The sequence below is a fragment of the Scyliorhinus canicula genome, chromosome 8, assembly GCF_902713615.1.
Source record: "Scyliorhinus canicula chromosome 8, sScyCan1.1, whole genome shotgun sequence".
NCBI lineage: Eukaryota > Metazoa > Chordata > Chondrichthyes > Carcharhiniformes > Scyliorhinidae > Scyliorhinus > Scyliorhinus canicula.
In genome coordinates this window covers 190,222,933-190,239,329 of record NC_052153.1, presented here as the reverse complement: position 1 = coordinate 190,239,329, position 16,397 = coordinate 190,222,933, and the positions used below count along the sequence as shown (strand labels likewise).

Sequence of the window (16,397 nt, the reverse complement as noted above, 5' to 3'; positions counted from 1 at the left end):
CTTGTCCCTTCATTTTAAAGGGGTTAAGTCTTTAGGAAGAATTTCAGATTAAGAAGATAATTGACTACTATTCTCTTTAACATATGGCTACTTCTGCTCATTCAAGAACTTGTATTTCCAATGTGCCCTTATCAACAACAACTTCTATTACATTTAAGGCACTTATAATGATAACATCCCATGCATTATAAAATGAAGTATGACACCGAATCACATACGGGAATATTAGGCCGAGCGTGGCCAGAGAGGTAGGTTTTAAGGAATGCATTTAAGGAGGAAAACAGGTTAGAGGAGGAGAGTTGTAGGGGGAAAGTCTGGCGCCTGGGGCCAGATATACCACCAGTGTTGGAGCAATTAAAATCAGGAATGCCCATGCGACCAGATATCTGTGAGGGCTGGTGATGAAAGTAGAGATGGGGAGGGAAGAGGTCAGGAATTTATTTGAAAACGAGGGTGAGGATTTTAAAAACAGTAACATAGCAAATCATCCCTTGGCCCCTGAGTTGGACAAATTTTGGCAACGGGCTATGAGATATTGGGACAGCCAACGGAACTCTTGGTCAAAGAAAGAGGTTTTAAAGGCTGGAGAGAGAGTTGGTATAGCCTGGCCTGAAAGGCATAGCAGGCAATGGAGAGGCACAGGGATACACAAGACCAGAATTAGAGGAGTGCGGCGTCTTCAAAGACTGTTGGCTTCAGCAGTTTGTTCCATTGTGTGTGGAACACCCAAAACCTCAACTTTGAAGGAAGAACTGCTATGCATAACGCAGTCTGATTTAGCTGTGACTCCAACTCCATGCCAAAGGTGGTTGTTTCTTCACTGTCCTCTGAAGTGGCTGAGCAATCACTCAGCTGTATGAAAACCCTACAAAGGAGGAGGTACAGCAAGAGCCTTCAAAAGGCAAGCTAGCGATGGACAATGCCAGTGGTGCCCACATTCTCAGAATGTATTTTTTTAAAGCACCCACAAGCCACAGTGAGATTTCATGCAGTTTGCCGGTAATTTGAGTTTCTCATTTATCTGCGCAAAGTGACTTTTGCTCTGTGGACATTTACTCCACCTATAAAAATCAGCGGAATTTAATTCCGAACCATGAAAAACACCTCCCCCGCCCCCCTCCCTCTCACTCACTCTCCCGCCCCCTTCTCCCTCTCCCTTTCCCTCCCGCTTTCTCTCCCTTTCCCTCCCTCTCCCTCTCGCTCTCTCTCCCTCCCGCTCTCTCTCCCTCCGGCTCTCTCTCCCTCCGGCTCTCTCTCCCTCCGGCTCTCTCTCCCTCCGGCTCTCTCTCCCTCCGGCTCTCTCTCCCTCCGGCTCTCTCTCCCTCCCGCGCGCTCTCTCTCCCTCCCGCGCGCTCTCTCTCCCTCCCGCGCGCTCTCTCTCCCTCCCGCGCGCTCTCTCTCCCTCCCGCGCGCTCTCTCTCCCTCCCGCGCGCTCTCTCTCCCTCCCGCGCGCTCTCTCTCCCTCCCGCTCTCTCTCTCCCTCCCGCTCTCTCTCTCCCTCCCGCTCTCTCTCTCCCTCCCGCTCTCTCTCTCCCTCCCGCTCTCTCTCTCCCTCCCGCTCTCTCTCTCCCTCCCGCTCTCTCTCTCCCTCCCGCTCTCTCTCTCCCTCCCGCTCTCTCTCTCCCTCCCGCTCTCTCTCTCCCTCCCGCTCTCTCTCTCCCTCCCGCTCTCTCTCTCCCTCCCGCTCTCTCTCTCCCTCCCGCTCTCTCTCTCCCTCCCGCTCTCTCTCTCCCTCCCGCGCGCGCTCTCCCTCCCGCTCACTCTCCCTTTCCATCGCTCTCTCTCCCGCTGTCTCTCCCACCCCCCTCTCCCTCACGCTCAGACATGCAGTCAGATATACCCACTCCCATATCAAGTTCCCCCCAAATCACTCCAGAGATCTCACAGGCTATTTTTTGCAGGTGCTTAATTCTGTTTTTGCTGGTGGAGGGGAGCAGGTTAAAAAGGAGCTGACAGCTGCTGCAATATCCTTGAGCTGTGATCTCTCGCTTTTTATACTAACGTGTAAAGTTACAGTCTAGGTGTGTTTTTTAAATAATTAAGGGAAGTCTGTTACGCTAATCTTAAGAGTAGGCAGAACTGAAACTGTTTCTCTAAATTAATCCCAACACTTTCTGAAGGAGTCTAAGTTTGAGGGCAAAGTACAGTGGCTAGCCCAGTCAGAAGAGGATGATTCAACCAGAGTCCCTACATAAGACCAGAAGAAATAAGAGCAGAATCAGGCCATTTGTCTACCTTCTCGCTTGCTGCACCATTCAATAAGACCATGACTGATCTCCACTTTACCACCCATAGAATCGCTACTGTGCAGAAGGAGGCCATTCAGCCCATTGAGTCTGCACCGACCCTCTGAAAGAGCATTCTACCAAGGCTTACTACCCCACAGCCTCGGGTATTGATCATGGTTAGTCTACCTAACCACATTTGGTCTGTGGGAGGCAACCGGAGCACCCAAAAGAAACCCATGCAGACACAGGGAGAATGTGCAAACTCCACATGGGCAGTCTCATAAGGCCGAGTTCAAACCTGTGCTAACCACTGTACCGCCGTACCGCCTAATCCCGTATTCCTCGAGTGCCCAAAAATGAATATACTTCAGTCTTCAATATACTCACTAACTGAAAATCCGCAGCGAGTTTTAACACTGTAACACTCCCTGTGCCATTTCCAGGAGATGTCCAATTTAGACCCCCGGAACCCTAGTTCTAGATCCTTGCTGTCTCTCCGCATCTATCCTTTTTTTTTACACATTTCAATAAGATCACCTCTCAATTGTTTGAACACCAGAGGATATAGGCTCACTGTACTCCACCTCCTCACAGGAATCAGTCGCTGTTCCTTTTCACTATCCAGGGACCATTCCTGGAAGATTATTTCTCTTCTCGCCCACCATTTCAGTCAGAAGAATGAACTTACATTTATTCAGGTAACATAGAAAATAGGAGCAGGAGGAGGCCATTCAGCCCTTCGAGCCTGCTCCACCATTCATTATGATCATGGCTGGTCATCCAATGCCATAGCCTAATCCCGCTTTCCCATCCATTTTATAGAATCATAGAATTTATGGTGCAGAAGAATGCCATTCGGCCAATTGAATCTGCCCCGGCCCTTGGAAAGAGCACCCTACCTAAGCCCACACTTTTAGGGGCAATTTGGTGTGGCCAATCCACCTAACCTGCACATCTTTGGGTTGTGGGGGTGAAACCCACGCAGACACGGGGAGAATGTGCAAACGCCACACGGGCAGTGACTCAGAGCCCGGATCGAACCCGGGTCCTCAGCGCCGCAGTCCCAGTGTTAACCACTGCGCCACATGCCGCCCTTTAAACATACAAACATACAGGCGCTGGAATGTGGCGACTAGGAGCTTTTCACGGTAACTTCATTGAAGTGTTAATTTAAGCCTACTTGTGACAAAGATTATTATTATACAGAGTTCTGTAATTTCTCTCCATTTAAATAACATACATCCACCCTGTCAAGTCCCCTCAGGATCTTTTATATTTCTGTAAGATGACCTCTCATTCTTCTAAACTCCAGTGGATGCAGGTCCAATCTGTCCAACCTTTCCCCTTGCGACGGCCAGCCTCTTCACTCCAGGAATCAGTGGAACTGGGTTTAACGACGCGTTTAAACTATGGCTGCAACATTGAAAGATTATTAGCAACAGATGAACTGTGGGTGCTGGAAATGTGAAAGAAAGACAAAATGCTCGGCAGATCTGGCAGAGCTGGTGGAGCTGAGGTTTCAGGTCAATTAGATCCTTTGTCATAAACAAAAGCAATTATTTTTGAGATGTTAGCTCGTGGCTAGGAGCATTTAGGATTTTGCCAAATTAGTAATGAGTAAACACCTTAGATATGATGTGGAGATGCCGGCGTTGGACTGGGGTGAGCACAGTAAGAAGTCTTGCAACACCAGGTTTGTTTTGAATCACTAGCTTTCGGAGCACTGCTCCTTTCTGAGTCACCTGAGGAAGGAGCTGCGCTCCAAAAGCTAGTGATTCGAAACAAACCTGTTGGACTTAAACCTGGTGTTGTAAGACTTCTTACTGGGCTCTTCTTATTTGGCAATTCAGTTGTCGCCCTGTTTACTTAGCTGATTATATTTTCCTGTAATTCTCTCAGGTGAGTTGCCGCCTAAAACTTTAAAGGAAACTGCGAAAGAGGCCACCGAGAAGGCAAAGGAGACTGCGCTGGCAGCCACCGAGAAGGCAAAGGACCTGGCGTCCAAAGCAGCACCACAAAAGGCGAAACAGTTTGTCTGAACCAGGAAGAAAGACCTTGACCGCAAATTACAACTTTGGCCTTTTGATAATGGCATTTTCTAAAATTGTTCTTTGCGCTCATGGACATGTTCCATGTGTCTCAGAATGGTCTTTGTTCTGAAAGTTGCACTGAAAGTTTACAGCGTTATTATTTTGTCACTTTTACTATGTCCCAGGATAGAAACATTCATTTTTACTGGAAGTCTTAGTATTCATAACGGATTAAAGGAATACAGGTGCAGAGGGTTACCCAGCCTTTCTGAAACAACTTCCCGAAGCTTTGTGACATTTTCCATCTTTCCCAATAACTCTAGATTCAATCAAGCAATCTGTTCATTTTTAAATCTTAAAAAAAAAATATCTTGGACTATTCTTTTCAGCAAATCAGAGTTCAGCCCTTGATCACGAAGCGACTTGCAGCCAGCATAGTCAGTAAACACTGACGAAAATGAACATTCCGTTCGGAAGAATTGACGTGGATTCTTTTCCTGGGCATTTTTAATTTATTTTTTTCCCCTGGGTTAAACTGGGCACTGAGTTTTAAAGAATGAAATTAATGAAATTTTGTCTGATCTGTTCTTAATCGGGTGCTGAATTATTTATTTTAAATATTTTTTCAGCCTAACTTCAAGAGGTCTTCTCAGTTGTGTAGGTGCACAGAACAGAGCTTTGATCTGTCGTGTTAGACCATATTTCTTCATTTAATTTTAATATTTTAAGTATTTAACGGGGAAGTAAAACACCAGAATTAGACAATCCAGCTACCAAAGTAAATCCTGGCTGTAGACAGCCATATTGAAAATATGGCGACGTTTCAGATGTTACCTTATCCATCGTAATCCGATGCTTGATCATTTATTTAAATCCTTGAACTGTTTGAATGGCAGAACAGCGTGGAGGGCCTAAATAGCCTCCTCCTCTTCGAAAGTTCCATCGACCCGGAAGATAATTGGAGTCCTTCTACAGAGCTGAATAATGTGAAGGGGGAGGGATAGACAGGACCTTTGCCTTTCTTTGTATGCGGTTGTCCTCCCACCATTTAGTTTTGTCTAGCCCTCTAGTTTGCGGCTTCACAGTTTCAAGTTCTGCTGAAGCGTCCCGTCCACCTGTTTTTTTTTTTTTCCTGCTGCTGCATATTTCCAACAGGTTTTCTCTGTTCATGTAACTCAGTGTTCAGCTTTCTTTCCCCCACCCCATAGTCTGGGTGCTGGCAAGTTTCCTCAAGATGTCAAAACTAACTTTTTGTACAAACCCTTGCTGCTGAAATCTGTTTAACGTGCTATTGTCATCTAACCGGATGGGTAAAGTTTACTGATTTATTCTGTATTTTTAGAAAAAGAATTTCTAAAGATTTAATAGTCTTGTCAAACCTTCAGAACCACCTTTCTTAATATATAATAAATGTCAACTAGAACAATCCATGAAATATTGACTTTTCAGCAACAGTGGAAGGAGCTTGCCCAGATAAGCATCCCCTGGTGTGCCATGCTGTTCTTATTCTAAGCTTGGTCAGTACCTCCTGAAGAAGGAATCTGTTGTTAGCTTCAGGACTGAATACCTGTGAGGATTCAGACAACTTGGTAATCGGGGAAAAAGACTTGCACTTACATAGCACGGTTATAACACTGGATAATCTGAAATTACTTTTCAGCCAGTAAAGTTTGTGCAGTGTAATGCAGACATTGCAAACCAGTGCATAGCAAGGTCACACAAACCGTGACGTGGTCAGTTTTAGTAATGCAGTAAAGACTGCTGCAAAATGTGTAATGAGGCAGGTTTAATAAACCTCTGAGTAAAAACTCCCGGGGTGGGTGGCACGTGGCGCAGTGGTTAGCACCGCTGCCTCACGGTGCTGAAGACCCGGGTTCGAATCCCGGCCCTGGGTCACTGTTCGTGTGGAGTTTGCACATTCTTGTATCTGTATGGGTTTCACCCCCACAACCCAAAGATGTGCAGTTTAGGTGGATTGGCCACGCTAAATTGCCCCTTAATTGGAAAAAAAAATAATTGGGTGCTCTAAATTTATTTTTATTTTTTTAAATCCCCTAGGAAGCACTGACTACACCACGGTAGAATTTAGCATTCAATTTGAGAGTGAGAAACTTGGATCAGAAACAACTGTGCTACGCTTAAAAAATAAGGGTAATTATAAAGGAATGATGGCAGAGTTGGCTGGAGTGGACTGTGAAAGGGGTTTGACAATGGCAGACGTTTCTGAAAATATGTCTCACAACAAAAATATATCCCAGTGAGGAATCAACCACGGTCAACCAAGTGAAGGATAGTATTAAACTGAAAGAAAAAACATACTGTGGTAAGCTAGGGGATTGGGAAAAACTGACAAAATATCATAGAATCTACAGTGCAGAAGGAGGCCATTCGGCCCATGGAGTCTGCACCGGCCCTTGGAAATAGCATCCCACTTCAGCCCCACACGCGTAACCCAGTAACCCCACCTAACCTTTTTGGACACTAAGGGCAATTTAGCATAGCCAATCCACCTAACCTGCACATCTTTGGACTGTGGGAGGAAACCCGCGGGGAGAACGTGCAGACTCCACACAGACACGTGACCCAAGCTGGGAATCGAATTTGGGACCCTGGAGCGGTGAAGCAGCTGTGCTACCGAGATGATCAAAAAATGAATAGAGGGAGAAGCTGAACTACGAGGGTAAAATGGTAAGTGATAAAAACAGACAAGAGCTTCTTTAAATATATAAAAAGGAAGAGAGAGGCTGAACTGAACATAGGCCCTGTACAGAATGAGACTGAGAATATTGGGGAACCAGGAAATGGCAAAGGAGTTAAATAAATACTTTATGTCAGTCTTCACAGTGGAAAATGCAAATAACATTTTAAAATAAATAATCGGGGGGGGGGGTAAAGAAATAAATACAATAACAATCACTGGGGAAAATACGAGGGAAACTAATGGAGCTAAAGGCCCTTCGACCTGATGGGCTGCATCCTTGGATATTACAGGAAGTAGCTCCAGAGATGGTAGTAATCTTCCAAGAATCCTTAAATTCTGGAAAAGCCCCAGAGGATTGGAAAACTGCCAGTGTAACACCTTTATTCAAAAAAGGAGGGAGACAAAAAACAAAGTAACTAAAGGCCTTAACATCTTGAGACTGAGTCCATTCAAGAGGATGTAATAGCAGAGCATTTAGAAATGCACCATGTGGCTTCATGAAGGGGGAAATCATGCCTGACAAATTTATTAGCATTCTTTGAGGTGGTATTGAACAGGATAGATAATCTTTATTATTGTCATAAATAGGCTTATATGAAGACTGCAATGAAGTTACTGTGAAAATCCCCTGGTCGCCACATTCCGGCACCTGTTCAGGTCCACTGAGGGGGAATTCAGAATGTCCAATTCGCCTAACAAGCACATCTGTGGGGAACTTGTGGGAGGAAACCGGAGCCCCGGAGGAAACCCACACAGACATGGGGGAGAACATGCAGACTCCGCACAGACAGTGACCCAAGTCGGGAATCGAACGATGAAGCCTCCAGGGGTTAACCCAAGCCAGAGTTGGTAACCGCAGAGCAATGGGTTTGTTTCACTGACATTCACAGACACCAGAGGTAGTTAGAAAGCAATGCACTCTTTCCGCTGCTTGTCCAGATCCCTAAAACAGACCAAAATACCAAATCTTCAGCAATAAATATCTTGGGCCAAAATAGCTGGAAGGAAACAGTTAAAAGTTACTTTAACGGGAAGCTCAGCAAGTTGGTATTGAGGAACTGATTCAACATTTCTCAGTTTTAGCTTTGGTTTGTGAGTGAAGAAAATGTCGCCGATTAAGCAGACAAAATCGCCCATTGACTTTGTAGGTACATGCCCAAAGCAGCATTTATGGCAGTTCCTGAACTGCACCCGGGGCGGTGGTGGGTGGGGGAACATAGGTGACATGTGTGTGATGGGACATCTACCCACAATTCTCACTATCTTGAGAATGTATCTTTTATCGTGACTGGTGATTTAACAAAAATACTGGCCCAGACTTTGCTGTAGTATCATCACCGTTTACCGTTGCACTTTCTGCTCTATCCCTCCGCTCAAAAATATTTTGCAAGTTGCTGCAAATGCAAGTTGATAACAGCATGCTGAAGGCAACAAAATATCTGGCATGTTGGTGATCGATTGGATGAGATGAGAAGGAACTAGATGACCAACAGAGACGACAATAAGGTGAACGGGTACACGAGCTAGGAGCACATTCAACCCTCCGCGTCTGTTCCACCATTTAATCAGATCATGACTGATCCCTTCTTAGTCACATCCACCTCCTACCTGTTCCCCATATCCCTTCAACCCGTTTTTTAAAATCAGAAATATATCTATAGCTCCTTTAAACCAGTTAATGATTCAGATTCCACCGCACTACGGAGCAGCGAGTTCCACAAATTCAACACCCTCTGCGAGAAGTAGTTCCTCATCTCAGTTTTAAATCTACTGTCAACCGATATCTGTGACACCTCATTCTAGATCGCCAACATTTGGTCTACATTTACGTTATCAATCCCTCCTGGTATTTATATACCTCGATCAGATCCCCTCACTCTTCTAATCTCCAGCAAGTACAAGCCCAAACTTTAATCTCTCCTCATACGTCAACCCTTTCATCCCCGGAATCAATCTGGTGAACCTCCTCTGAACTGCCTCCAATGTCACCACATCCTTCCTCAAATAAGGAGACCAAAACTGGACACAGTACTCCAGATGTGGTCTCTCCAACGCCTTATACAATTGCAGTAAATCTTCTCCACATTTAAAACTCGAGTCCTTTTTCATTAAAACACTAAAATTCCATTTGCCTTTATTACATGTTCTACCTGCATACCGACTTTCTGCGATCAATGAACAAAGACACCCAGATCCCTCTGTCCAGACGCATTTTGAATCTGCTTTCCATTTAGATAACTTAGCTTTTGTTTTCCAACCAAAATGGTTAACTTTTTTTTTTTAAAGAGTACCCAATAACTTTTTTCCCCCCAATTAAGGGGCAATTTTAGCCTGGCCAATCCATCTAACCAGCGTATCTTTGGGTTGTGGGGGTGAAACCCATGCAGACATGGGGAAAATGTGCAAACTCCAAACCGACTGACTCAGGGCCGGGATTCGAACCCAGGTCCTCAGCACCGCAGTCCCAGTGCTAACCACTGCGCCACATGCCGCCCTAAAATGGATAACCTCATTAAACTCTATTTGCCAAATTTTGGCCCAATCTCCTAGCCTATCTGCATCCATCACTGCCTGCTTTCCCACCTATTTCAGTACCGTCCACAAATTTTGCTTGCAGATCATATATAGATTATAAACAGCCGAGGACTGACCCCTGCAGCACCCCGCTAGTTAGTTCGCCAGCCAAAGACCCTCTGCTATCCGTCAGCCAATCCGCAATCCAACCTCGTACTCTACCCCCAATCCCGTTATCTCACCATCTGGATCAGTCTTTTATGCGGCACTTTGTCAAATGCCTTCTGGAAGTCTAAATGTATGACATTGCCCACCTCGCTGGTTACATCTTCAAAGAACTTGAGAAAGTTCATCAAGCATGACTTCCCTCTTCATAAAACTATGATGGCTTGGTCTTTTCAAATGTTCAGTCATCTTCTCCTTAACGATAGATTCCAGCAACTTCACTACCACAGAGATCAAGTTCTCTCGTTTCCTCCCTTTTGCCTCACTTTTTGAATAGGGGCCTCACATTAGCGCGTTTCCAATCCACCGGGGCAGAATCCAGGGAATTTTGAAATATACTCAATGCAGCCACTCTGCTGCCACCTCCTTTAATACCCTGGACTGCAGGCCACCAGGTCCCAGAGACTTATCTGCCTTTACTCCCATTAATTTATTCAATATCTTCTCCTTAGGTGATAGTTTTGCACCAAGATCCTCTGCAGTTTTTTGGAACTTCTTTTTTTATTATCCTCTACAGTGAAGACAGGCAAAATATTCAGTGCCTCCACCATCTCTGTTCCCCATTATTACCTCACCAGGGTACAAAAGAAAGAGATGAAGAAATTGGATTGTAGAGTAGGAAAACATATCAAGAATTAAAATATATACTTTCCAAGAAAAGTTTAGTACTTGCAGGGATTAGGTTCCAGTTTCAGCAGTTCCCTTTATGGGGTCAGGTATGTTGAATCACATTGCTGGAATGCAAGAGTGCTTGCGCTGTTAAGTACCACATCTTACTTTCTAGCACTGGTAATGTATATAGGGCAATTAATACGCAGCAGTTGCAAATATCTAATACATAGGGAGGCTGATGATAACTGAGTGCATTAAATCATCCAGCAACTTGGGATATTCCCAATTCATGACTAAATGCGCCAGAAGCATTTGAATGATTTTTTTTAATCCATTAGTAATCGCAAGCAGCTTTAAACATTACTTTTGTGAAAGTTATGGGCCCTTAAGCTTTTCCACGTTTACAGCACTGCTTCCATTGAATTAACTGGTCTTCTGCAAGTAAGAGTAAAGGGTGTCCCGAGGGTTCGTTTGACTATTTGCACGTTCTGGGTGTTCCCCGAATCCGTTGGTATTCATTCAGCAGGAGCACCAACGGATGTGTTTCTGCAGGAACCTGGGTGTGGGGAAGGTCCAGGAGGGTCACTATTTGAAGGAGGTTTGCCCCGAAGTTAAGTGGGTAAATGAGTAATTTCACCCAGGGTGCTGTGATGATCTGGAACTCACTGCTGGAAAGAAACCCTCAACTCATTTAAAAGGTATCTGGATATGCACCTGAAGTGCCTTAACCCACAGGGCTACGGACCACTACTGGAAAGTCGGATTAGGCTGGATGGCTCATTTTCCAACCTGAAATGAAATGAAAATCGCTTATTGTCACAAGTAGGCTTCAATGAAGTTACTGTTAAAAGCCCCTAGTTGCCACATTCCAGCACCTGTCCGGGGAGGCTGGTACGGGAATTGAACCGTGCTGCTGGCCTGCCTTGGTCTGCTTTAAAAGCCAGCGATTTAGCCCAGTGTGCTAAACCAGCCCCTGTGGGCCAAGTGGCTTCTTTCTGTTCCCTAAACCTATGATTCTATGTAACATTGCAATATTGTTTTGAAGGGGGGGGGGGGGAAAGAATTACCCGTTTTCTATAACCCTCCAGGTTCCTAAAGACGTGCTTGTTAGGTGAATTGGACGTTCTGAATTCTCCCTCGGTGAAGCAGAACGACGCACAGAGTGTGGCAACCAGGGGGTTTTCACAGTAACTTCATTGCAGTGTTTACATCAGCCTACTTGTGACACTAAAAGATTATTATTAACACAAAGCCTCACTGTTCGTGAGGAGTTTGCACATTCTCCCCGTGTTTGCATGGGTTTCGCCCCCACAACCCAAGGATGTGCAGGGTAGGTGGATTGGCCACACTAAATTGCCCTTTAATTGGGAAAAATGAATTGGGTAAATTAACATAAAGCCAGAAGTATCCCACCAGGTAATATTCAAACATAGCCAGAAATTGAGCAATGTCATCTCTAGTCCAAAACCCATTGTTAGCATCTCAAAAATTTAAATACAACCATAAAATAGCAGTCCAAATGATGTAAAAAAATGTTTATTATATTACAATGAAAGAATGATACAACACATTACCTTCAGTGTGCTACAGGAGGGTAGCGAGCACCATGTATGTGCGAATTTATATTATACATCTTAGGAGCGATATAAAGCATTCTATACTGAAAGGAGCTCCTCAACAATACATATTCACAAGTCTCTGGCACAGAACCCATCCGGTGTACACCAAGTCATTAAACAAAGCCCTCCTTTCTCCTCACCAATGCCCAGCTGCTCCAACTCTACATCAAGAAAAAAGTTAATCTGTTCAACAGAAACTGCAGTTGCTGAAACCTCCAACCTGCCACTCATTAGTGCCTTTGATTGTTTGGAATCTCTTTTTTTCCCCAGAAGGCAAGAGAGAAAGAAATGTTCTCAATTCACATAAGCAAAATGAGACACTTCCAAGTTAAATTCTCGTGACAGAATAAGAACTGATCCTTTCCAATTTTAAAAATAAAGTTATTTCAAGACTTTTAAAAATGTATATATTTTTTTATATATATAAAGCCAGCGATTGGGGAACAAGTGATTTAATACTGCAGCAATAATCCCCTTCCTGAAAGGCCTGGTAACTACCAATGGGCTCAACTATCAGAGTAGGCCAATGTTACACTTTTATTAAAAACGATACAAGACCAATTATCTAAATGCTTTGCAATTATCAATTGTACAAATTGAAGGAATTCAGTTTTGGTCTGATGGAGACCTTATTTAAAATATATAAAGTCTATACATAATCTCTGCCCACAACCCTTTCCCCGAGCAAAGAAGGAAAGAAAAAATGCTTAACTGCTGAAGTTTTCTACTTGCTTTTAAAAAGTAATTTTGAAAGTATAAGCCGACACCCCACGCCCCCTCTGCTTGGCTCAAGTCGATTTCAACAAAAACACAGGTCCAAGACACATCAGCATCTTGTGGCTGTGTTTGCGCATCAGTAGGTCGGGGTGTGTGTGTATATATATGTGTGCGTGCATGCACCTTGCATTAGGGAGGGGAAGACGGAGTTTTTTAATACTCTACGGGTTCCCCTTGTGCTGCAAACCAGACGGATAAATGGTTTTAATTCAGGCGGCTAATGGAAGACATCAGCATCGCTGGACCTCGCTGGGGAACCTCTTTGGCTCTCCAACATGGAATCCTTTCCCACATAACCTAGGGGTGGGGTCAACCCTGAACAGCTACGTTGCAAGTGAGTTTTGTACATCTCCGCTCCCCCCCCCCCCTCCCCCTCCCAATAGCTAAACCAAGAAATATTTGGATAAAGTGGAATAGCTCAAGCAGACTAATTTCTCCTAAATAGGATACTGGTACCAGCAATAATCCCCCTGTGGGATAAACTCTCAATCTGAACCAAGACACATGACAATGAGCCTCAACTACATCTGATTGGGCGATTTACGGAGGCACTGATAGTAAAAAGAAAAAAAAAAATGGGGTCGGGGCACAGAAGTTCACATCCAGACTTCCACAGTGCACGAGGCCTGAACCCAAAAAGAATCAGCTTCCTAATTTGCGATTAAATTCATCACCCTGTTTTCATTCAATGCTCATACCTTGTAACAGAGCAAATGTAGTGCTAAGCGGCTATTCAAGGTTCGGTCTTGTTCTGGTCCAACAACCCCAGCACCAGCTCCGTACCAGCCTCCCCGGACAGGCGCCGGAATGTGGTGACTAGGGGCTTTTCACAGTAACTTCATTGAAGCCTACTCGTGACAATAAGCAATTTTCATTTCATTCATTTCACCTTCACCTCCTACTCAGATACAAGGGCCTTAGATCTGAAGTTCAGCAGTCTCATCTGTAGGGCAATGGCAGCTGAGGGAACAAAAATACAGGACCGAAAGCAAACACACGAACTCCATTTACACTGGCTCAAGCCCTAATCTCCCGACTCAAACATCGGCTATTGGACCCACGGGAGTCTCGTACACAGCCACACTCCAAATCGCTCCATGTCACACCGCTCCACCGTGGAAGCGCAGGGCACTGACGTGCAAGTACACTGGTTCAACAAGGGCAACACGGTGGCATAGTGGTTAGCCCTGTGGCTTCACGGCGCCAGGGTCCCAGGTTCGATTCCCTGCTGGATCACTGCCTGTGCGGAGTCTGCACGTTCTCCCTGTGTCTGCGTGGGTTTCCTCCGCGTGCTCCGGTTTTCTCCCACAGTCCAAAGACGTGCAGGATAGGTGGACTGGCGTGGCGCAGTGGTAGCACTGCAGTCTCACTGCGCCAAGGTCCCAGGTTCAATCCCGGCTCTGGGTCACTGTCCGTGTGGAGTTTGCACATTCTCCATGTTTGCGTGGATTTCGCCCCCACGACTCAAAGATGTGCAGGTTAGGTGGATTGGCCATGCTAAATTGCCCTCCGTGTCCAAAACGGTTAGGAGGCGTTATTGGGTTAGGGGGGATAGGGTGGAAGTGAGGGCTTAAGTGGGTCGGTGCAGACTCTATGGGCCAAATGGCCTCCTTCTGCACTGTTTGTTCCAAGTTCTTAACTGTTCCACCATTCAATTAGATCACGGTTGATCTCTACCTCAACTCCCATTTACTTGCCTTTGCTCCGTAGGCAAACCCAACAAAAAAAAAAAAAATCCATCCCTCTTAAGTCTTGAAAGTTTGAGTTAAACTAGCATCCAGAGACCAATTTTGGATTGCTCGAGGAAAGGGTTAGTACAGGCAGATGGGCCAAAAGACCCAAGTGTTAGTCTATCCCCAAATCACTAAACAGTTTATGGGGTAATAACACAGCCAATACAAATGCCACCAGAATACCAACAGCAACAAACTTGTATAATCAGAACTCCTCAACGTTGAGTGTCCAAAGGAGGCCCCACGAACAGGACAACTCAACCTGCCGGAGGGAGATTAAAATAAAAATTGGGTCTTTTTCAAGAACAATCAGAAAATGACAGCTCTAATGTTGCACGCCACTAGACGGACAATCCAGGGATGTACAGCCAGGAGCAAGTCTCTCCTTTGAGCTATCGATCCCCGAATGTGGGCGAGGAGACGACGAAAAAAAAACAAACAGCATCTTTCCCAGCAGAGAACGTAGCTCCAGAAATCTCGCTGGCCAAAGGAAAACCCACCTCAACGGCCGACACCAAATACTAGCTAGCACCCCTCGACCACACCCCCCCCCCCCCCCCCCCCCCCCCTCGGGTATGGAGCTTTTAAATCTAGTCAGCCATTTGTTAGAAAACCAAACACTTGAATATTTTAATCCAGGAAACCCAACCCTGCTGATTACGCACTGGAAAGACATTTGGATAGAGTACTTTTTTTTTAAATGCCTGATGAAATGACCATGTGATGGGACTAAAACACTCTTTCCCCTCTCTTCTTCTCCCCCCCCACCCCCTCTCCCGCGCACACACTTCATGCCATGGAGGTTCTGTGCAAGAGTTCCATTCTTTTTTAGTAAACAGCTGAGCATTCCGTCTTCCAGGAGAGAGGACGGACTGCAGACACCAATTTGTTCCTATTAACAGTCACGCCTGTCCATTGAAGATAAAATAAAATCTCTATTGCTTTCATGATTCAGAAATTGGCATCAACAAGAGGAGAGAACCCTCACAATGAAACTGCTGGAAATTCTGCAGTCTGTCAATTAAATACCACGTTGAAAAGTTAAGAGCCGCACCTCTTGTAATGAGGCATTGATAGTGTGATTTTCTTTCATTACAGGAACCAGCAACAACAATAGGATACAATATACTCTTCTTTTTATAATATAAAGTTTTTTTTTGTAAATTCAGCTGCCATGTTCTAACCTTCGACCTGGGAGGTGGTGGGGGGGGGGGGGGGGGGGGGGGGGGGGGGGGGGGGGGGAAGAAGAGAGAAGAGAAGGAGAGGGAGTGTGTGGGGTTAGTGCAGGGAGGGGGTGGAGGGGTCCCAGAGAAAAAGGTCATGTTGCGATCTGTAACCAGTGCGTACCGCCTGGTGGGCAAGTTTGGAAGCAGTCGCTTTTAAGAGTGCAAACAAGGACGTGAGCTGCCATGAGGTTGTTATGAGAGACGGGAAGGGTGCAAGTGCCAACAATCGGAGGGCATCTGGGTCTCCGGGAAATAGTCACCAAGGCACAAAACATCAATTGCAGAGTCTAAGACTCTGGTCTGGGTCCTGTACCATTTTAGCCCCCCCCCCCCCCCCCCCCCCCCCCGCCCCGCCCCCGCCCCCGCCCCAACAAGCATGGTTAGATAACATTTTAGGAAAATATAATACAAAATTCTGATACAGGAAATTTGAGACTACACTGGCTAAAGTTACTGGACTATTATTTTTGTAATATTTTCAGTCCTTTCTCCCCTCCTCCCCCCACCTCTCAGAGAAAGACCTCTCAAGAGAGGTGCACTTAAATGATTGATCAGTTTGTCTAGAAGCCATGCTCTAATGACTAAAACCAAGCAGACAGTGAAAACAAACAGGCTTTTTAAGTATCGCTAACATTGCAATAGCAGTCTAAATGACACGGATAATGAAACTGCCGCATGCTCGGTGTATAATCACTGGATGAAGCGGAAGCAGATTTCTGTGGTTTTTTTTTT

General features: G+C 45.3%; 1 protein-coding gene across 7 annotated transcripts in view; it reads left to right on the top strand.

Moving 5' to 3' along the window:
* Positions 1-5,684, top strand: part of LOC119970758 (PRELI domain-containing protein 1, mitochondrial-like) — a 40,433-nt gene extending 34,749 nt beyond the window's left edge. For 6 of the 7 annotated variants that reach the window (XM_038805905.1, XM_038805902.1, XM_038805901.1 and 3 more), the window contains one exon: positions 4,128-5,684. In XM_038805905.1, the coding sequence (XP_038661833.1) occupies positions 4,128-4,267 (140 nt within the window). In that variant the 3' untranslated portion in view covers positions 4,268-5,684. The remainder of the gene's footprint in view (positions 1-4,127) is intronic. The other variant, XM_038805903.1, reaches the window with a different exon arrangement.
* Positions 5,685-16,397: the final 10,713 nt, after the last annotated feature.